The sequence below is a fragment of the Bufo bufo genome, chromosome 5 (assembly GCF_905171765.1).
Source record: "Bufo bufo chromosome 5, aBufBuf1.1, whole genome shotgun sequence".
Classification (NCBI taxonomy): domain Eukaryota; kingdom Metazoa; phylum Chordata; class Amphibia; order Anura; family Bufonidae; genus Bufo; species Bufo bufo.
The window spans coordinates 273,054,086-273,078,209 of NC_053393.1; the positions used below are offsets into that span (position 1 = coordinate 273,054,086).

A 24,124-nucleotide genomic window follows, 5' to 3' on the forward strand; every position below is an offset into this window, starting at 1 on the left:
TTCTTTGCAAGGACACTCAAAAGCCTGCCATCCATGGATTCTGTCAGTGTTTTGATCTGTTCACCATCAACATTGCGTGCAGCAGCAACCACAGCCTCCCAGACACTGTTCAGAGAGGTGTACTGTTTTCCCTCCTTGTAAATCTCACATTTGATGATGGACCACAGGTTCTCAATGGGGTTCAGATCAGGTGAACAAGGAGGCCATGTCATTAGATTTTCTTCTTTTATACCCTTTCTTGCCAGCCACGCTGTGGAGTACTTGGACGCGTGTGATGGAGCATTGTCCTGCATGAAAATCATGTTTTTCTTGAAGGATGCAGACTTCTTCCTGTACCACTGCTTGAAGAAGGTGTCTTCCAGAAACTGGCAGTAGGACTGGGAGTTGAGCTTGACTCCATCCTCAACCCGAAAAGGCCCCACAAGCTCATCTTTGATGATACCAGCCCAAACCAGTACTCCACCTCCACCTTGCTGGCGTCTGAGTCGGACTGGAGCTCTCTGCCCTTTACCAATCCAGCCACGGGCCCATCCATCTGGCCCATCAAGACTCACTCTCATTTCATCAGTCCATAAAACCTTAAAAAAATTAGTCTTGAGATATTTCTTGGCCCAGTCTTGACGTTTCAGCTTGTGAGTTTTGTTCAGTGGTGGTCGTCTTTCAGCCTTTCTTACCTTGGCCATGTCTCTGAGTATTGCACACCTTGTGCTTTTGGGCACTCCAGTGATGTTGCAGCTCTGAAATATGGCCAAACTGGTGGCAAGTGGCATCTTGGCAGCTGCACGCTTGACTTTTCTCAGTTCATGGGCAGTTATTTTGCGCCTTGGTTTTTCCACACGCTTCTTGCGACCCTGTTGACTATTTTGAATGAAACGCTTGATTGTTCGATGATCCCGCTTCAGAAGCTTTGCAATTTTAAGAGTGCTGCATCCCTCTGCAAGATATCTCACTATTTTTGACTTTTCTGAGCCTGTCAAGTCCTTCTTTTGACCCATTTTGCCAAAGGAAAGGAAGTTGCCTAATAATTATGCACACCTAATATAGGGTGTAGATGTCTTTAGACCACACCCCTTCCCATTACAGAGATGCACATCACCTAATATGCTTAATTGGTAGTAGGCTTTCGAGCCTATACAGCTTGGAGTAAGACAACATGCATAAAGAGGATGATGTGGTCAAAATACTCATTTGCCTAATAATTCTGCACGCAGTGTATAGCAGAAAAAGTAAGGCAGCACTCCGGTCTTCTGGTGAATAGGTGAATACTTTATTACACCCAACAGCAATGCAACATTTCAGCTCTCTAAATGGAGCCTATATATATTAAGGATCGCTCTCTCTGCTTGGGGTGGCGATTACAGACTTTTCATTAAACAGGGGATTTTCAAGCTGAAACTGTACTTTTTTTGTTACACAGCACATCAAACTTCCAAGTTTGGCATCACTTGGCACGATGAACACAGTTCCAGTGTCACACCACAAAATAAACAAACCATGCCCATCTAGGCTCTCACTAATATACAGCACTTACCTATCTCACCTACAGGTCGCTGTTCACATTGCGAAATCCGGCTTCACACAGCCATATGGTCCACCAGTCTTCCTGACTGTGACCATGCTATACCTTGGGGGGATACGGTCCTGACTGTGACCACGTGATGCCCCTCTTCTCCATGCATCACCGGGCCCCCCAAACTCATGCTTTACTCAGCTTTGTGGCCCCCTAGCCCTCCTGACTGGGACCACACGGAGCCTCTGCAGGTTTCCATCTCAACTTCTCAATCCCCGACCCCACCTCCCACCCCGAGGATTGATTTATCCCTCAGTGATTATTGTAGCTGGCCTCACCTCAGGCCAGGTGAACACCTGTATTAGACTAGGACTCCCACTACCAACCTGTCTCCCAGTCTAAAGAAATCCACCCATATAACTTAACAAATGATCTCCAGCAAGCTATGCTTAGCAGAAGCAAAACACATCTCTGGATTTCTGAAACCTTACCGAACTAAACTGGAAACCGGGTTAGATATACACCCCCTCTACACCTCTACCATACTCTTCACCACATAACATATACTGTATATATATAGGCATTGAGAATTACACCCAGCATAGAGGACATCAGTAGTGCCGAGCAGTGCCCCTTTTCACAGGATAAGAGCAGATACAGACACACACATATACATACATAGACATACACAAGCCTATATACATAGACACACACACACATACATGGAGACACACCCACTAGATACACACATACATACATAGAGACAACCAAACGCATATAAATACATACATACGCACACATTTGTACAGTTACAGGTTGCTGCTGCTGCTTTTCCACGCTCTTCATCTCTAAATCTTTTAGGTGCTGAAGGACCTTTGATAATATGACCTGCATATGTGATCAAAATGCCTCTCAGCACTATAAGTCTCTCAGCAATGCTCAGGAATTATTGCATTGTGGTTTTGTAATGGTTTTGCTGCAAAAAAGTGATAAAGCCACTATGTACAATAAACCTCAAAATTTAGCGTCCATCCTTGCATTGCTCTAAATACAATTATGTGACATGGCTTTGTTTAGGGCTCTGCAGGAGTGCAGGGCTGGAGGCTGCATTGCCACCCCTCTGCAGTCCTAGCAGAGCACCGCATAACTTTGCCTCATCAGTGGTGTGCCCCTGCTGCCACATAACATAACACATGCACTTGTATAGATGGGTATAATATATTGTTTCAGCTGTGTTCATGATCGAAGAAATAATGATAAATATTGTACTATTCCTTGGAAATTCCTTAAATGCTTATATATTTAACCTTTCAGGGCATATAACTATTACAAACTATTTGTTGAATTATTATCCTGACCTGGACCTTGAGAGGAGAAATATTCATGGATTTACAGCATTAATGAAAGCATCAATCCAAGGAAGAACAGATTGTGTTCGAGCATTAATGTTAGCTGGTAAGTGTCTTTGAGTTGTATTGCAATGGCGGTGAGTGATTTGAAAATGAACTTGCTTTATTTTCAGTTGAATCGAAATCATGAGCTTAATTTATAGGTCTGATAAAAAATCACTTTGACTTAAAGGAGTATTCCCATCTGGGACATTGATGGCATATTAATAGGATATCACATCAATGTCAGATGCGGGTGTGGGACCCACTCCTATCTGACATTGATTGTGTATCCTATCGATACTGTCAGTGTGCCAAATTGGAATACCTATCTTATTGTTGGGAAAAAAAATATTTTGTTAGCGTTGTTTTTTTTGGGATTGTTGGTCTTGCAGCATTTTCATCTGGTGGTCAGATTACCTCCTAAATGCAGTCCAGTCATGTATGCACCGTCCCAGTTATGGGATATGTGCACAACTACAATGGGTTAATCTGTCAATCTGAAATTTGCTCGTTTAGATACAGGATTTGTGATTCCAAACATGCAATTTGCTCACATTTTGTACAAAGATATACACCCACAAATGGACTGCATACATTAGACAAGATGTGCACTGGGCTGCGCTGTCAATAATGGAACAAATACTTGTTAACGGGAATTACACAGGAGAAATAAGGAAAAAGATCCAATAATACAATGCAATGGAAAACAGCTGACTTAACGTAGTCACCTTTTAAAGTCACAAAGTCAAGTCACTAAATCACACACTAAATACAAACACACTTGAAATCAACCACGCAAATGCAATGCTTATATACCGTAGCTGCTGCTCTCAGACAACTTCAAACTGCAGATTTAATTTTTTTCCTCTGCATTCAAAGTTCGTTTTTTAAATATGTCATTTATACAGCAGACACCCGGAGGCAACATGATAGACAATAATGCTGATCACGGACATTTATCCTCTCAGATGATGACCACGACATCTGAGCAATCTTTTTCTGAATGGTTCCCCCACTCTGAGACTGAGGAAGCTGTTCAGTTGCTGTGGCAGCCTTGGGCCCTCTGAAGGATCTGGTCTACCACAGCCATGTTCATGTTAAATTACTGCAGTCTATAGGAGTAGTGATCAGACAAATGCATGTTCAAGTCCCCAAAGGAGACTTTAAAAAAGTGTTAAAAAAAATAAACATTCAAATTCCCTACCTGTCCCGACATAAAAAAAACCAATAAAAATAAAGATCACTGGCATTGCCATTGATAATAATTCAACAGATCTTTTTTATTGTTATTATTATTTTCATATACAGTACATATACATAAATTGTATAAATATATGCCTTAGTAAATCAGAGGTATACACACCCGTTTCGGGTAATGGATAATACACATATTGAGAAGAAATACAAGATAATTGTACATTTACATACAGATGTAAACAAACCTTAACCCCCCCCCCCCCCCCCCCCCCCCTCTGAACCGCACCTAACCTAATGCAGTAATTATGCCTTTTAACATTCTCTTACCCTACTGTACCAATGGTTGTAATAATAAAAGTGTATGTCCTCGTTTGTAACCATGTTATGTTTTACCCCCCTTTCCTCTTATCTTAAAATGTTACTTCTCTCGCTCATAAGAAAAAGACGCCCAGACAGTAGCCCTGGCGCTGATAACCAGAGCCCCAAATAGATTAAAATTTCTTAAAAGCATTTCTCTTGATATATATTCCCCTCTCCAACTCTATTAGCATGTTCATACGGGCAATAAACTCCACCTTGGTAGGTACTTCAGTACTAATCCAATACTTTGCAATCAGTTTTCTGGCATTTATAGTAATCTACCAATAGCAATAGATACTCCCTCCACTGCTTCATCTTGTAGGAGGCCCAAGATGCAAATTAAAGGACTATCCTGGAATCTGATATTATATACACTGCGTGCAGAATTATTAGGCAAATGAGTATTTTGACCACATCATCCTCTTTATGCATGTTGTCTTACTCCAAGCTGTATAGGCTCGAAAGCCTACTACCAATTAAGCATATTAGGTGATGTGCATCTCTGTAATGAGAAGGGGTGTGGTCTAATGACATCTACACCCTATATCAGGTGTGCATAATTATTAGGCAACTTCCTTTCCTTTGGCAAAATGGGTCAAAAGAAGGACTTGACAGGCTCAGAAAAGTCAAAAATAGTGAGATATCTTGCAGAGGGATGCAGCACTCTTAAAATTGCAAAGCTTCTGAAGCGGGATCATCGAACAATCAAGCGTTTCATTCAAAATAGTCAACAGGGTCGCAAGAAGCGTGTGGAAAAACCAAGGCGCAAAATAACTGCCCATGAACTGAGAAAAGTCAAGCGTGCAGCTGCCAAGATGCCACTTGCCACCAGTTTGGCCATATTTCAGAGCTGCAACATCACTGGAGTGCCCAAAAGCACAAGGTGTGCAATACTCAGAGACATGGCCAAGGTAAGAAAGGCTGACACACAAAGCTATAAAACGTCAAGACTGGGCCAAGAAATATCTCAAGACTGATTTTTCTAAGGTTTTATGGACTGATGAAATGAGAGTGAGTCTTGATGGGCCAGATGGATGGGGCCCGTGGCTGGATTGGTAAAGGGCAGAGAGCTCCAGTCCGACTCAGACGCCAGCAAGGTGAAGGTGGAGTACGGTTTGGGCTGGTATCATCAAAGATGAGCTTGTGGGGCCTTTTCGGTTGAGGATGGAGTCAAGCTCAACCCCAGTCCTACTGCCAGTTTCGGAAGACACCTACAAAGCAGTGGGTAGCAGGAAGAAGTCTGCATCCTTCAAGAAAAACATGAATTTCAGCAGGACAATGCTCCATCACACGCGTCAAGTACTCCACAGCGTGGCTGGCAAGAAAGGGTATAAAAGAAGAAAAGTCTAATGACATGGCCTCCTTGTTTCACCTGATCTGAACCCCATTGAGAACCGTGGTCCATTCATACAAATGTGAGGATTTACAAGGAGGGAAAACAGTACACCTCTCTGAACAGTGTCTGGGAGCTGTGGTTGCTGCTGCACGCAATGTTGATGGTGAACAGATCAAAACACTGACAGAATCCATGATGGCAGGCTTTGAGTGTCCTTGCAAAGAAAGGGTGGCTATATTGGGTCACTGAGTTGGTTTTTGTTTTGTTTTTGATGTCATAATGTATATTTATGAATGTTGAGATGTTTATATTGGTTTCACTGGTAAAAATAAATAATTGAAATGGGTATATATTGTTTTTTGTTAAGTGCCTAATTAATTATGCACAGTAATAGTCACCTGCACACACAGATATCCCCCTAAAATAGCTAAAACTAAAAACAAACTAAAAACTACTTCCAAAAATATTCAGCTTTGATATTAATGAGTTTTTTGGGTTCATTGAGAACATGGTTGTTGTTCAATAATAAAATTAATCCTCAAAAATACAACTTGCCTAATAATTCTGCACTCCCTGTACTTCAAGGATGATGTCTAAGACATTTCGCCAAAGGGGGGCCCACAGCCGTACACTCCCAGAACATATGTATAATATATGCGTCATGAGTACCACATTTAGGGCATTGAGAAGTGTCTCGCAGTCCCACCTTCTGAAGAAACATGGTTGTCCTATATACTCTATGGACTAAATAGAGCTGTGATAATCTCTGTGGTTCGCAGAATGATAACCTAGGGCCGTTCTCCAGTACTTCCGCCCATTGTAAGTCAGTTAAGGGTCCCACATCTACACCCCATGCATCCTTAACTTTTAGAGGGAAGCGGTCCTGATAAAATGAGAGCAACACTTTATAAAAAGTGGAGATAACCCCTTTAGTATTCCCTCCCCTTCTGATCTGTTCTGCTATGAGAAACTTTTATAGTGATATCAGTAACCTTCCCCTGCACAGCCAGCGCATGACGCAGTTGGAGATATTAATAAAAACTGGAGTTGAGATGATCAAAGCTCTTAAGGGTGCCATTGGTATATCATTGCGATAGCCACATCACTCCTTTATGCCTCCACGTCCCGAAGCCTACAAATTTTTTAAGCTCAGGTAAACCATTATGATTCCATAGCGGGGTGAGCGCCTTACAACCTGAGATATTTGTGATATCTTTAAATTTTGCCAAACTTGACGTAATAAAAGAATACTCGGAGACTGTCTGGTGAGACGGGTATCTGAGCTGAGCTTTCAAAATATAATTTGGTGCTTACCCCCCATTAAGTGTGAGACAAAAATACCCACTGAATTTAAAAGCACCTTCCTTCCCCCACGATTGGAATTGTTGAGCCTGCGATGCCAAAAAATACAACCACGGATTGGAGATTGCAAGCCCCTCCCGTTATCATTACCCCTTTGTAGTCATTTCTAACCTAATTTCTGGGAGATTTTTTGTTCCAAATTAAAGACTTAAATAACCCCTGTATTTAAATAAACATACTTCATGGTATCCAAATTGGTGCTGTTATGAAGTACATACAGAACTGCGGCATGAGCACCATTTTTCACCAAATTGGCCCTACCTATGACTGAGAGAGCAGTTTACACCAGATATTTATTTTTTGTTACACTTTTATTTATTAATGGTATAGTTTAACACCGTATATTTTCTTGTGGCCTGTAAGAAATATTTATCCCCAGGTATTTAAAGGACGTATCCACTCGCAGGGGCAGTATTTTATCCCTGACATCCTGTGATATATGGTCAATGCCAACATAACAGATTTATTCCAGTTTATAGAAAGTCCTGATACAGACCAAAACTCTCTTATCGAGTCTGCAGTCACATATGGTACTGAGATTAGAGATTTTATCAAGAAACATCAACACTGTCTGTCGCGTATAGTGCGAATTTTCTTTCCTCTATATTTCCATAGCCGAACTCCTGTCAACTGGGGGTCTCTACGCACCCATTTGGGCCTAAGTTCACTATGCCAACGCAAAAAGCAGCGGCGACAGCGACATCCTTGGCGTGAGTGCCCCTTTCCATGGCAAATGGTTTCGGACAGTAACCCATTAGTATGCACCTGTGCCCTCTGTTGGTTGTTAGGAGTTGGACCCTCTTCGATTGATCTAGGCCCCAAAACCCATAGCCTCCATGTACCTCCCATAGAAACCTTCCACTTCCGACGCTGTCGAAAGACCCTCTTGCCGCGTCGAGTGAGAGGATCGCCCTATGTCCAATCGTGTTTCTAGACATTCTGGCAGGGTTTAAGGTGGCAGCCGATCTAATATTAAATAGCGGTTGACTTACCAGGCATAAAACCCGTTTGGTCGCCATGAATCAAGCTGAGGATAACAGTAGACAATCTGTTAGCCAAAACTTTAGCTAGCAGCTTGACATCCATACATAAAAGCGATATGGGTCTGTATGAGATCGGATCCAAGGGATCCTTACCTGGTTTAGGCAGTACAATTATAATGGATTCACCCATAGTTTTTCGAACACCGTGAGGCGCTGTGGCAAAATAAAATCTCCATATTTTTTCAAGAATTCCCCAGGAATCCCATCCGCCCTAGGTGCCTTTTCGTTAGGAAGCCCTTTTACCGCTTCTTCTATTTCTTCCATGCTCAAAGATTCTTCCAAACTATCCCTTTGCTCCGCCGTTAAAACCGGTCAACGCAGGGGTTCTAAAAACGTTTTGATCTTGTCTCCAGTACGCTGTAGTCTGGTGGTATACAGCTGTTGGTAATATTCACTGAATACTCCCAGAATACTTTGACTATCTGATACCCGACTACCCCCACTATCTTGGATGCATCCCACATAGGAAGGACCCTGCTGGGCTTTAATAATCGTGGCCAACATGTGTCCCGCACTCTCGCCTTCTTCAAAATATTTTTGTTTCCAGAAAAATCGCTTACCATTTGCAACTTCAAGTTGGTGATCTCTATACGTCCGTTGCGCTTCAGTCCACCTGGCCCTATTCACCACTGTGGGGGTTTCCACGTATGCATTTTCAGTATTTATCACTCTAGACATCAATTCCTGTAAAAATTCTCTATTTTTGGATTTGTCGTTGGATATGTTTGATGTATGCCCCCCTGACAAACGCTTTAAAAGCATCCCAGACTACAGCAGTGGAGGCCGATCCAGTATTAAAATACATAAATTCCTGCATCTCTATAATCCTTCCCGCATCCTCCTGCAGTAGGGTAATCCAGAAAGAATTAAGTCTCCACTGACTTTTGTTTCCAATAGTGGTAGGATCTAGGTGTAGTTCCACCATAATGGGGGAATGATCAGAAATGCTTCTAGCAAGTATTCCATCCGTGTGCACAACTCCACATCTGCTGATTTCTAATGCTAAATGCAATGCGGGAAAGTGAGTTATGGAGAGCTTGAGTAACATGAAAATTGTTTAGTATCATTAGATTACTTATTCTCATTCATACGCTCAGAGTTGCATCTCTATGAGGATCTAGAGCCATATTAGTTGGGGATGGTTTCCGGATAGGAGATTCCTTATGACCCTATCCAAATTATGATCTAACACCATATCAAAGTCTCTCATTAGAAAGCGAAGGGGTTTTGGTGGATGCCTCCAAAAATGTGCAGTATAAAGTTTTAACACTTGACACCTAGTTACGGCGGGGGAACATATATTGCAGTACTGACACTGCTCAAAAAAATTAAAGGGAACACAAAAAATAACACATCCCTTAGATCTGAGTTAATTTAAATATTCTTCTGAAATACCTTGTTCTTTACATCTAGTTGAAATGTGCTGACAATAACAAAATCACACGAAAAATAATAAAATGAAAATCAAATTTTCAACCCATGGAGGTCTGGATTTGGAGTCACACTCAAAATTAAAGTGGAAAAGCACACTACAGGCTGATCCAACTTTGATGTAATGTCGTTAAAACAAGTCAAAATGAGGCTCAGTAGGTGTGTGTGGCCTCCACGTGCCTGTATGACCTCCCTACAACACCTGTGCATGCTCCTGATGAGGTGCGGATGGTCCTCCTGAGGGATCTCCTCCCAACCTGGACTAAAGCATCTGCCAGCTCCCGTACAGATCTGTGGTGCAACGTGACGTTGGTGGATAGAGCGAGACATGATGTCCCAGATGTGCTCAATTGGATTCAGGTCTGGGGAACGGGCGGGCCAGTCCATAGCATCAATGCCTTTTGTCTTGCAGTGAACTGCTGACACACTCCAGCCACATGAGGTCTACTTGTCTTGCATTAGGAGGGAACCCAGGCCAACCGCACCAGCATATGGTCTCACAAGGGGTCTGAGGATCTCATCTCGGTACCTAATGCAGTCAGGCTACCTCTGGCGAGCACATGGAGGGCTTGCGGGGCCTCCAAAGAAATGCCACCCCACACCATTACTGACCCAATGCCAAACCGGTCATGCTGGAGGATGTTGCAGTGCAGCAGAACGTTCTCCAAGGCGTCTCCAGACTAGTTACGTCGGTCACATGTGCTCAGGTGAACCTGCTTTCATCTGTGAAGAGCACAGGGCACCAGTGGCAAATTTGCCAATCTTGGTGTTCTCTGGCAAATGGCCAAACGCCTGCACGGTGTTGGGGGGCTGTAAGCCCAACCCCCACCTGTGTACGTCGGGCCCTCATATCACCCTCATGGAGTCTGTTTCTGACCGTTTTGAGCAGACACATGCACATTTGTGGCCTGCTGGAGTCATTTTGCAGGGCTCTGGCAGTGCTCCTCCTGTTCCTCCTTGTACAAAGGCGGAGGTAGCGGTCCTGCTGCTGGGTTTGTTTGCCCTCCTACGGCCTCCTCCACGTCTCCTGATGTACTGGCCTGTCTCCTGGTAGCGCCTCCATGCTCTGGACACTACGCTGACAGACACAGCAAACCTTCTTGCCACAGCTCGCATTGATGTGCCATCCTGGATAAGCTGCACTACCTGAGCCACTTGTGTGGGTTGTAGACTCCGTCTCATGCTACCACTAGAGTGAAAGAACCGCCAGCATTCAAAAGTGACCAAAACATCAGCCAGGAAGCATAGGAACTGAGAAGTGGTCTGTGGTCACCACCTGCAGAACCACTCCTTTATTGGGGGTGTCTTGCTAATTGCCTATAATTTCCACCTGTTGTCTATCCCATTTGCACAACAGCATGTGAAATTGATTGTCACTCAGTGATGCTTCCAAGGTGGACAGTTTGATTTCACAGAAGTGTGATTGACTTGGAGTTACATTGTGTTGTTTAAGTGTTCCCTTTATTTTTTTGAGCAGTGTATTAGCACCATCACCTGGAATATTGTACATTTCAAGCAGACATATCTGCCATATTAACACACTGACCCCCCTAGCGTGACTGGAGTACACAGAATGGTATGCCTGACCTATCCATGCTCTTTTCATAACTGCCATGGACTCCTTGGTCAAGTGAGTCTCCAAAAGACAAAAAATGGCCGGCTGAAATTGTTTCAGCAAGTCAAATATTGCATATATTTTAGAGGCGTCACCAAGACCTTTTACATTCCACGCTATCACATTAACCCCCATCATCAAAGACCCAAAATGGTATGCAGAGGGCTACTTTATCAGACCATCTGGTCCTAAAGAGATATGTATATTGGTTTCGGTGCGGTTCCCCTAAACTGACAAGTAAAACATTCCAACACAAACTCATACCTGTAATAACACGGGGATTAAAACAGTGAGGTTGAAACAATACCCAGCTACCATGGGCAACGTGAGTTGATACTGCGATAAAACAATTGACCAATAAACACGTAGATCAACAGTTCTATCTTCCAGCCTGTTGCTCTCCCAGACTATTCTTGCATCTCAATTAGACATGCATCCCTGCCATTTAACTTAGTGCAATAACAGTGTAATAAACATAGAATTGTATGCTTCCCTAAAAGGTTTAGAACCCTGAGATACAGGAAGCTAACTTTAGAGTCTCAGATGTCCCTATCCCACTTCCCCTACCTCCATCCCCAAACTAAGGGTAGATGATCTGAAAAATATTTATCGTCCCATGACATTCTATGCTTGACGGGACGAGGAGCAATTATGAGTGTTCTCTACCGCATGGATTCAACCAGTGGATGTTGCAGGATCCGCTGACAGATGTGAAGAGTCCAGCCGCTGCACCCGGCGTTTCAAAGATATGTACTTTTCCTTCCGCCACTACCCTCAATTTAGATGCATACAGCATGGAATATATTATTTGCTTCTCTCGCAGCCGGAGTTTCACCTCTGTAAATTTAGCTAAATTTTTTTTGCACCTCCGTGGAAAAATCCATGAAAATAAGCACTCTCTTGCCATCTATCAAGAGGTCCTCATGGATTCTCGCTTTCCTCAGGATGGTGTCTCTATCCTTGAAATGAAGTAGATTAAGTAGAAGCGGTCTTGGAGGGCCACCCGGTGGAGGAGCTCTGAATGGCACTCTGTGAGCACATTCTATAGCAAACATGGAGGATAAAGAATCTGAACCAAATTTAGCAGTCAGACAATTCTCTAGAAATAACACAGCATTTGTACCCTCAGTTTTCTCCGGTACACCTATGAGCCTCAGTTTGTGCCATCTGAGTCTATTTTCTAGATCGTCTGCTTTAGCCAACAAATATGAGACGTCTCAAGTGATTGTCCCCATTTCATTCTTTAAAGGAGATATAGTGTCCTCTAAACAGCTAACACGGTATGGTCTTCCACCATTTTAATTCTTTCAGATATTTTTTTCATATCATGTCAGAGGAAGGACACATTTTCACTCAGATTCCCCACTTGCATGGTGAGGGAAGTTAGCGTGGAGCTACAGTTATGCTTTCAGGACATCTGAGATGGTGGGCTCTGGTAGTCCCTTTTGGGGCTCAGTGCTCACTGCCTCTGTGGCACACAGAAGCTTCTGCCATAATGGTGTCCTCTCCCCCCTCCTGGACAGTCGGGTCTTGCAAGCTTGCCGCGATGGGGGAGTACACCCAGTGTACAGTGCCTTCCCCTTGTGCCTGCTCCGCAGCAGTCGATATTTCCCTGCTTGCAGCCGAGGTACGAGTAGGGTCCACCCGGGCGAACTGCTCTATTCGTGCCGCCACCTCTGCAGCTCTCACTCCCGCTCCCCCACCATCTTGCTTCCCATGTGTCGCGGGCCCGCTATCCTTTACCTCCTTCTGCTTCTTGCTGTGGCGGGTCATTTCCAAACCGCTGGGGATCGCTGAGGCCAAGGTACTGTGGGGATCGTTTCAGGGAGCTTTTTAATGGTTTTAGGCAAGGATATCAGGATTTTTAGCCGGACTCCTGTACGGGAGAGTGCTCTGCTGCGCCCTCTCACATGCCGCGCTAGGCCACGCCCCGCAGATTTTCCATTTTAATCAATTTTTTTCTTTAACACATCGAGGGTTAACAGCCAAACAAAACTCAACATTTATTACCCTGATTCTGCGGTTTACAGAAAGACCCCACATGTGGCCGTAAACTGATGCAAGGGCACACGGCAGGGCGCAGAAGAAAAAGAGCGCTGTTTGGTTTTTGGAAGGCGGATTTTGCTGAACTGGTTTTTAGATGCCATGTCCCATTTGAAGCCCCCCTGATGCACCCTTACAGTAGAAACTCCCAAAAAGTGACCCCATTTTGGAATCTAGGGGATAAGGTGCCAGTTTTATTGGTACTATTTTGGGGTACATATGATTTTTAATTGCTCTATATTACGTTTTTTGTGAGGCAAGGTAACCAAAAAATGGCTGTTTTGGCACTGTTTTTATTTTTTATAACATTCATCTGACAGGGTAGATCATGTGCTATTTTTATAGAGCAGGTTGTTACGGACGCAATGATATCAAATATGTCTACTTTTTTTGTTTGTTTCAGTTTTACATAATAAAGCATTTTTGAAAAAAAAAATTTTGGGTCTCCATTTTGTGAATGCCATATTTTTTTAATTTTTCTGCCAATCGTCTTGTGCAGGGGCTTGTTTTTTTGCAGGAAGAGTTGACTTTTTTATTGGTACAATTTTTGAGTACAAATGATTTTTTGATCATTCATTATTACACTTTATGGGGCAAGGTGACCAAACAATTGGTTGTTTTAGCACAGTTTTTATTTATTTATTTATTTTTACCGCATTCACCTGAGGGGTTAGATCATGTAACATTTTTATTGATCAGATCGTTACAGCCGTGGAAATACCTAATATGTATACTTTTTCTTATTTATTTAAGAATTACACAATAATAGCATGTTTGAAACAAAAGCCATAGCTTTTAAATATTTTGACCATTTGTCTTAGTTAGGGTCTCATTTTTTGCAGGATGAGGTGACTGTTTGATTACTATTACTATTTTGGGGGGCATATCCCTTTTTGATTGCTAGGTGTTGCACTTTATGTGATGTTAGGTGCCAAAAAATGGCTTTTTTGCCACTGTTTGTATTTTTTACTTTTTACGGTGTTAACCTGAGGGATTAGGTCATGTGATATTTTTATAGAGCTGGTTGTTACGGATGTGGCGATACCTAATATGTCAACTTTTTTTTTTTTCACTTTAACACAATAATATTAGTTTGAAGAAATAAAAACATATTTTTGTGTCTTCATTGTCTGAGAGTCATAGTTTTTTTATTTTTTGACCGATTGTCTTAGGTAGGATCTTATTTTTTGCAGGAATAGGTGACGGTTTGATTGGTACTATGTTGGGGGTAATAAGCCTTTTTGATCGCTTGGTGTTGCAATTTTTGTTATGTAAGGTAACCCCAAAAAATTGCTTTTTTGGCACCGTTTTTTTTTTTTTATAGTGTTCACCTGAGGGGTTAGGTCATGAGATATTTTTATAGAGCTGGTTATTACGGACGTGGCGATACATAATATGTACACTTTTTTTTTTTTTTTACTTTAACACAATAATATCAGTTTGAAGGAAAAAAAAACATATTTTAGTGTCTTCATTGTCTGAGAGTCAGTTTTTTTTATTTTTTGACCGATTGTCTTAGGTAGGATCTTATTTTTTGCAGGAATAGGTGACGGTTTGATTGGTACTATGTTGGGGGTTGCTTTTTTGGCACCGTTTTTTTAAGGTAACCCCAAAAAATTGCTTTTTTGGCACCGTTTTTTTTTTTTATAGTGTTCACCTGAGGGGTTAGGTCATGAGATATTTTTATAGAGCTGGTTATTACAGATGTGGCGATACATAATATGTACACTTTTTTTTATTTCACTTTAACACAGTAATATCATTTAAAAAAAAAAAAATGATGTTTTAATGTTTCCATGTTCTGAGAGCTATATTTTTTTAGTTTTTTTGCGATTTTCTTAGGTAGGGGAAAAATTTTGGCGGGATGAGGTGACGGTTTTATTGGTACAATTTTGTGGGACATACGCCTTTTTGATCACTTGGAGTTTCACTTTTTGTGATGTAAGGTGACAAAAAATGGCTTTTTTTGACAGCTTTTTTTTGAGTCGGTCATTACGGACGCAGCAATAATAAATATGTTTATTTTATTTTTATTTTTCTATTTTTAACATTTTGATTTAATTACTTAATTCTGGAATTTTTTATTTATTATTTTTTTTAACCCCTTAGGGACCGGGCTCATTTTCCCCTTAATCTGACCAGTGTCACTTCATGTGGTGAAGACTTTAAAACGCTTTGACTTATCCAGGTCATTCTGAGATAGTTTTTTCGTCACATATTGTACTTTATGAAACTGGAGTAAAAAAAAAAATCATTTTTATTTAAAAAATAAAATAAAAATTTACCCAAACATTTGAAAAATTTGCAAACTTTTAAGTTTCAATTTCTTTACTTCTATAATATATAGTAATACCTACAAAAATAGTTATTACTTTACATTCCCCATATGTCTACTTCATGTTTGGATCATTTTGGGAATGACATTTTATTTTTTGGGGATGTTACAAGGCTTAGAAGTTTAGAAGCAAATCTTGAAATTTTTCGGAAATTTTCAAAAACCCATTTTTTAAGAACCAGTTCAGGTCTGAAGTCACTTTGTGAGGCTTACATAATAGAAACCACCCAAAAATGACCCCATTCTATAAACTACACCCCTCAAGATATTAAAAACTGATTTTACAAACTTTGTTAACCCTTTAGGTGTTCCACAAGAATTTATGGAAAATAGAGATACAAATTCAAAATTTCACTTTTTTGGCAGAATTTCCATTTTAATAATTTTTTTTCCAGTTACAAAGCAAGGGTTAACAGCCAAACAAAACTCAATATTTATGGTCCTGATTCTGTAGTTTACAGAAACACCCCATATGTGGTCGTAAACTGCTGTACGGGCACACGGCAGGGCACAGAAGGAAAGGAATGCCATACTGTTTTTGGAAGGCAGATTTTGCTGGACTGGTTTTTTGACATCATGTCCCATTTGAAGCCCCCCTGATGCACCCCTAGAGTAGAAACTCCAAAAAAGTGACCCTATTTTAGAAACTATGGGATAGGGTGGCAGTTTTGTTGGTACTAGTTTAGGGTACATATGATTTTTGGTTGCTCTATATTACAGGCAAGGTAACAAGAAATAGCTGTTTTGGCACCGTTTTTTTTATTTTATTTACAACATTCATCTGACAGGTTAGATCATGTGGTATTTTTATAGAGCAGGTTGTCACGGACGCAACGATACCTAATATGTGTACTATTTTTTTTTATTTATGTAAGTTTTACACAATGATTTCATTTTTGAAACAAAATAAAATCATGTTTTAGTGTTTCCATAGTCTGAGAGCCATAGTTTTTTTAGTTTTCGGGCGATTATCTTAGGTAGGGTCTCATTTTTTGCGGGATGAGATGACGGTTTGATTGGCACTATTTTGGGGTGCATATGACTTTTTGATCGCTTGCTATTACACTTTTTGTGATGTAAGGTGACAAAAAATGGCATATTTTAATTTTTTTACGGTGTTCATCTGAGGGGTTAGGTTATGCGATATCTTTATAGAGCCGGTCGATACGGACGCGGCGATTCCTAATATGTCAACTTTTTTTTAATTTACATTTCTTTTTACTTTATTTGGGGTAAATGAAGTTTTCTTTAGTTTTTTACTTGAAACTTTTAATTTTTTGGGGGGAAAACTTTATTTTTTCAACTCAATTTTTTCACTCTATTTTTTGTCCCACTTCAACTTTTGGGGGTCTAATCCCCAGCATCGCGCTGTCTTCCATGCCATCGGGTCCCCATTACAGCCGCACGGGGACCCGATGGCACCTCTGCCTGCCCACCGCAACTCCCGTAAATGCCGCAAACCACAGGTCACGGGACCCCCCGCGCATTGTCCCAGGGTGCCTGCTCAATGATTTGAGCAGGCACCTTGTTCCGATCACCGCCCGCCCTGCGGCGGTGTTCGGAACTACACATGACGTACCGGTACGTCATGTGTCCTTAAGTACCAGGACATCATGACGTACCGGTACGTCATGTGTCCCCAATTTTATATTTCATTTTACACTTTTCATCCCCCATAAGTCCATACAAGACCTCTGTGGGACATTAAACTTAACTTTTTTTTTTCTTTTTCAATATTGATTTCTCCTGTAACTGGGGCTGACATAGTAGCCCCAGTTACAGGGGAAATACAGCCCCCAGATAGGCTTTACAGCAGAATACAGTGCAGGGCTGATCGAGGTCTATGGAAGACCCGACAGCTCCTGCACTCTCCCCACCCCGGCGGTCACATGACCACCGGGATGGGACAGGAAGCGCATAGCGCTTCCTGATCTGTATACACAGCGCTCGTTGACACACCTGGGAACTGTCCCTACCTTCTCTCTGGGTTGCCCTGCTGTCACTGACAGCGGGCCCCCCGCTCGGCAGCTGCACGATTAGCGTGCAACTGCCATATCTGAATAGACGTTCCAGAACGTCCATTCAGAGATAAACATCCACCCATACGACGTTTATATCCTATGGGTGGATGTGAAGTGGTTAAGTAATAAAACACAAGAAAAACGATATAAATGTAGTATTGTTGTAATTGTATTGTATTGAGAATGAAAGTAACTGTTAAATTTTACCAGATAAAGAGTGCCGCAAAACTGCAACCCATAAAACTGTGGCAGACTTTTTTTCTTTTTCAGTTCTACCACAGTTTTTTTGCATCCAACGTTTTACGTCATTCGTTGATATCCCCTGTGCAGCCCGTAGATGAGAATAATTTATGATGAGGTTCACGCGTCATCATAAATTAGGTGCATGCTCCAGCAGTCTGTGCTCCTAAAGTAAAATCTACACCAGCTCGGAGCTGGCGTAAATTTTATTCCCCATTAATGTCAGAAAACTGGCCTAAAAAAAGATAAATATGCTCGACCCACTGGCACTGCCCCTCCCAGTCCTCGCTATGCCCTCTTCTCGGGAAAGTGATAAGGGTGGCGTAAAAATACCACTTGCATCTAAATTTAGGAGCTATGGCATTTAAAAAGTTGAAACAACAAGATAATGCGATATCAGAATGGTCAGGGTTGTATGTGTATTACCTTCAGCTCTGCACTGGGACACCCTGGGGCTTGCTACTACTGCAGAATTCTGGGTGTCCTCTCCCCAATCATTGAAAGAATTAAATAAATTTTTAACCCTTGCACTGCTGCAGAAAACATAATTTTCATTCAGTATAGGACTACTGTAACCAGCATCTGACAATTCATGATTATGACAATTGGCAAGCGTTGAGAATGGCTTTGTAGAATTACATTGAGGCTTGAATGTTTGTGAACCCTTCTACATCTCTGCATACATTTGGCATAATACTTCATCAGATTTCCACACAAGTCCTAAAAGTAGAACACAGCATTCCATCTGTGAAACATGGTGGTGTTTTGGGTCCGTTTTGCTGCATTTGGGCCAAGATGGCTTGCCATCATTAATGGATCAATGAATTCTGAATTATATCATCAAATTCTAAAGATGAAAGGTCAACATCTGTCTGTGAGATAAATCTGAAGAGAACGTGGGTCGTGCAGCAAGACAACAACTCTAAGCACCACCCAAGTTATTCTACAAAATAATGATTAAAGAAAAATAAAGATAATTGGGTTTTCTACTTTTCCTATATTGATGACCTATCTTCAGTTTAGGTCATCAATGTCAGATCAGTTAGTGTCTGAATCCCATTACCCCTGCCAGATCACCTGTATGAAGAGAATCCATCACTCGTGCGCTGTCCTATTCACTTGAATGGGGCAGAGCAGTTGTAGTTACACTCTGTGCCATTCGGAGGAGCTGTAATTATACTGCTTGCTGCTGCAATACCGATGGCGAGCAGGTAAACAGTGAAGAGAATAGAGAGCTTGCACAAGCACCGCTGATCGGCAGGGGTGCCAGGAGTCTGATGTGACCTATCCTAAGAAACTCCTTTAACCCTTTCAGGATCTTGCGATTTTCTGTGTTTTTTTTTGTTTTTTATTCCCTGCATTTCCAAAGCCATAACTTTTTTATTTTTCCGTTCACATAAGCGTATGAAAGCTTCTTTTTTTGCTGGATAAGTTGTACTTTCTAATAGCACCATTTAATATTGCAATGTAGTGGTAAGCTAAAAAACATAATTCGTCACAACTTTATAGGTTTTGTTTCTACATGATTCTCTTTGCAGTAAAACTGACCCATACCCTCGATTACAACTAAACCACATTTTTATAGTTTTTCTTGGGTTGTGATACAAAAAAAAATAAAACCTTTCGGAAACAAAAATATTTTTTCTTTTTATTGTCATATTCTGACCCTAATAACTTTTTTTTATAGTTATGTCTATGGAGCTGTGTGGGGCTCATTTTTTGCGAGAGTTTTTTTTAACTGATACCATTTTGGAGTGTGTATGATTTTTTTTGATCACTTTTTATTACATTTTTATTTAGGGAAAGTGAAGCAATGAAAAAGTGGTGAATCGGTTATTTCGATTATTTTTTTCGTTAAACTGTTTGCGGTATGGGATATATATTTTTTATATTTTAATTAGTGTTCAGCAAAGCATTCAAAGCGGAAATCTTTTATTCGCAACAAAGCCAAATTTCCTCATATATGGTAACGAATCAGGTTTTCCTGAAATGGCAGCTGCACATGTTACAAAGTGAAAGTAAGATGCCCGGAAACGCCGAGATCACTCATAATGCAGTGCAGCCAGCCAATCCACAGATACCCCGTGATGTCACAGCTCTATAAAACGCTGATCTAGCGCTCTCACTACCATTTCACTGTGACCGGAGCATAGGGTTAGACGTGGCAAGCGCTCATGCGCTAGGGACAATGTTGCTGTATGCTGTATAAAGGAAAATTGGTGATGGAGGTTTTTGAGGAGAGAAATAAGAAAAATACATTTTTAACCAAAAGGTGTGCTTTTGGTGGGTTTTGAACTAATGGTGCTCTGTGGATGACACTATTATGGGAGATCTGTGGATGACACTATTATGGGGGATCTGTGGATGACACTTATGGGGGATCTGTGGATGACACTTATGTAGGGGATCTGTGGCTGACACTTATGTAGGGGATCTGTGGATGACACTGTTATGTAGGGGATCTGTGGATGACACTGTTATGTAGGGGATCTGTGGATGGCACTGGTATGGGGAGGGGGATCTGTGGATGGCACTGTTATGGGAGGGGGATCTGTGGATGGCACTGTTATGGGGGGGGTCTGTGGATGGCACTATTATGGGGGGGATCTTTGGATGACACATATATAGCATCTTATGCTATATATGTGTCATCCACAGATCCCCCCATAACAGTGTCCCCCAATACACTGGGCCCCTCCTCTCACAGCTCATATGTAAACTGTAATCCTTAACCTCTTCTTAACTTTAGTTACAGTAGCGCTATCCCGTGTACTACTACTTACTATCAAGCTCCCGTACTGTAGCAGGCAGAGCATCCGGCAGTGTAACGCCACTCACTCACGTCACGTTCCTGCTCCGCCCGCTTAATTAATGAAGCAGGCACGTGACGTGAGTGAATGACGTTACAGCTGCCGGCCGCTCTGCCTGCTACAGGAGCTTGATAGTAAGTAGTAGTACACGGGATAGCGCTACTGTAACTAAAGTTAAGAAGAGGTTAAGGATTATAGTTTACATATGAATACTGCTGTGAGCGGCGGTGCAGTTGCCGGCCTCCAGCCCCTTCTCCCTCCCTCTGATACATCGCCATGCTGTGCAGCATCGCAGCCGGCGATGTATCTGTGTTAGCGATGTAAGAAAAAGCTGCATTTGCCCCCATAAGACTGCTGCCATTTTCCCCCCAAGTGCGTCTTATGGGGCGAAAAATAAGGTAATTATTCCTAGAAGACGTTCTTGCTTCAACCTTGTTTTTTTATTCCAGAAAAAGTGTCCTTTAACAGGACGCGTTTCGGCTCATGTAGCCTTTCTCAACCGTACAATCATAATGACATAGAGTAGCGTTTTATAGGTAACAAACTATATCATGTGTTCATGACCTCATCAATTAAATCAATCAATGTAATCCCAGACTCTGTGTTAAATATCACTTTACTGGGAATATGTTTCTGTTTCATGAAGAAACATAGCTCTTAAGTTCATTAGCGCAATGTTGCAGTCTGTAAGAAAAACACATACCATATTAAGTATCAAAAAACACCTATAAAAATATATTTAAAACGCCATAACCTCATAAAACGTTGGACACATTACATCCCAGAGGTCTGAATAGGGATTATGAAAGCAGGTCAGTCTAATGAAAGCACTGAACATGACAGGATAGCAAGTGCAGTATAGTGCAGGTCTACAAAGAAAGTGAGGGGTTTAGAGCTACAATCCCTGATTAAATTCCTTACAAAGGAATCAAAGGAATCAAAGAAGTCTAAAGAAATCCATGAAGGAATGATTGCTGTATATGGTAATGATGCACCTTCCTACTACCAAGTAAAGTTTTGGGCCAAACAGTTTAACCTGTTCCGGACATAGGGCGTACAGGTACGGCCTGATGTCCCAGTACTTAAGGATACAGGGCGTACAGGTACGTCCTATGTATTTCCGATCACCGCCGGCGGGCAGTGATCGGAACCAGGTGCCTGCTCAAATCATTGACCCCCCCCCCGATGTAGGCGATCACAGCAAACCACAGGTCAATTCAGACCTGCGGTTTGCTCCGTTTCCGGGTTATTCGGGTCTCTGGGGACCCGATAACCCGGAACAGGATGGTGATCGGTGGAGAGGATCGCCTCTCATTGGTCAGCTGCAGGGGCGGGCAGTTCAAATTACTGCAGCGCTTCTCCCCCTTTTCAGTCCAGGAGCCGAGGAGAGAGGAGCGCTGCACGTCGGATCTCAGAGCCAGCACCCCATCTGTGCAGGGATCGTCAGCAAGCACCCCATCTGTGCCCCAGCACCCCCATCTGTGCAACCAGGTATTTAGGGAAAGGTTAGGTTAGGCAGGGATATTCAGGGAAAGTTAGTGGAAGAATATTTGTATTTTTTATTTTTCCAATTTTTTGCCTTTTTTTTCTTTTGTCTGCTAGGTCTAGGGTAAGTTCGCGAACACCCGTGCCCCCACACACACGCACACCAAATAAAGTTTATCACGCACACACACACTCCCCTATGGCCCGCCGGACGTTCTCGGCCGAGAAGGCATATGCCCAGCTGGCCTCCAAGTCCTAAAGTCCCAGTGAAGACGAGGATGACCCCACTTTAGTTTTGTCATCCGCGTCCTCCTCATCTAGCGATAATGATGAGCCCCCAAGTCGGCGGAGACGCCGCCAGGCGGAGCAAGGGGACCGCCATGCTAGGGACTCTGTGGCCCACACTAGTACGAGCAGCTCTGGGGCTCCTACTAGTTTTCCGGCCCACCAGTTAAGTCCACCGGAGCCCCTTGCAGGTGAACTTTTTTTGTTTATAAAAGGATAATATAGTGTAAAACATAAATAAATTTAAAAAAAGTTGACATATTAGGTATCGCCGCGTCCGTAAGAATCTGCTCTATAAAAATACCCCATGATCTAACCCCACAAATGAACACAGTCAAAAAAATTAAATAAAAACGGTGCCAAAACAGCAATTTGAGGGCAAATTTTCCATTTTAATCCGACTTTTTCCAGTAACAAAGCAAGGCTTAACAGCCAAACAAAACTTATTTATTACCCTGATTCTGCAGTTTACAGAAACACCACATATGTGGTCGTAAACTGCTGTATGACCAAACGGCAGGGCGCAGAAGGAAAGGAACGCCATATGGTTTCTGGAAGGCAGATTTTGATGGCCTTTTTTTTTTTGGCACCATGTCCCATTTGAAGCCCCCCTGACAGGGGGGTAGCTATAGGGGGTGCAGAGTTAGCAGTCGCTACCGGGCCCAGGAGCCTGAGGGGGCCCGAAGACCCTTGTGCTACATAAGACACTGGCATTATAGAGAGTGCATACTGGTCAATTTACACCTCTGGCTGGAGGGAAGGGGTTAGGTTAAGAATTTGGCATGAGGGGGTGCCCTTTCAATGTTTGCCTCAGGCAGCAGGAAGGCTATGTGCTCCCCTGCCCCTTGCCAACAAGCACTGAGGGATGGGGGCCCAAGCTGAACTCTTGCACCAGGGCCCATGAGCTTTTAGCTACGCCCCTACCCCCTGATACACCCCTAGAGTAGAAACTCAATAAAAGTGACCCCATCTAAGAAACTACACCCCTCAAGGTATTTAAAACTGATTTTACAAACTTTATTAACCTTTTAGGTGTTCCTCAACAGTTTATGGCAAATGGAGATGAAATTTCAGAATTTCTATTTTTGGTAACCTTGCCTCACAAAAATATAATATAGAAAAACCAAAAATCATATGTACCCTAAAAATAGTCCCAACAAAACTGCCACCTTATCCTGTAGTTTCCAAAATGGGGTCACTTTTATGGAGTTACTGGAAAAATTTATTAAAATTAAATATAAGAATTTAAATTTTTGGGCAAATTTTCCATCTCCATTTGCCAATAACTCTTGTGCAACACTTAAAGGGTTAACAAAGTTTGTAAAATCAGTTCTGAATACCTTGAGGGGTGTAGTTTCTTATATGGGGTTCCTTTTATGGAGTTTCTACTCTATGGGTGCATCAGGGGGGCTTCAAATGGGACATGTTGTAAATAAACCAGTCCAGCAAAATCTGCCATCCAAAAACCACACAGCGCACCTTTCCCTCTATGCCCTACCGTGTGCCCGTACAGTAGTTTACAGCCACATATGGGGTGTTTCTGCAAACTACAGAATCGGGGCAATGAATATAGCATTTTGTTTGGTTGTTAACTCTTGCTTTGTTACTGGAAAAAATTGATTAAAATGGAAAGTTTGACAAAAAAATTTAATTCTCAAAT

At 42.0% G+C, this 24,124-nt stretch overlaps 1 protein-coding gene across 1 annotated transcript in view; it reads left to right on the plus strand.

The window, feature by feature from the left end:
* The window catches only part of ANKRD33B (ankyrin repeat domain 33B), a 524,055-nt gene that overhangs the window by 384,332 nt on the left and 115,599 nt on the right, over positions 1-24,124 (plus strand). The window contains exon 3 of the mRNA XM_040433947.1: positions 2,825-2,965. Within this exon, the coding sequence (XP_040289881.1) occupies positions 2,825-2,965 (141 nt within the window). The remainder of the gene's footprint in view (positions 1-2,824; positions 2,966-24,124) is intronic.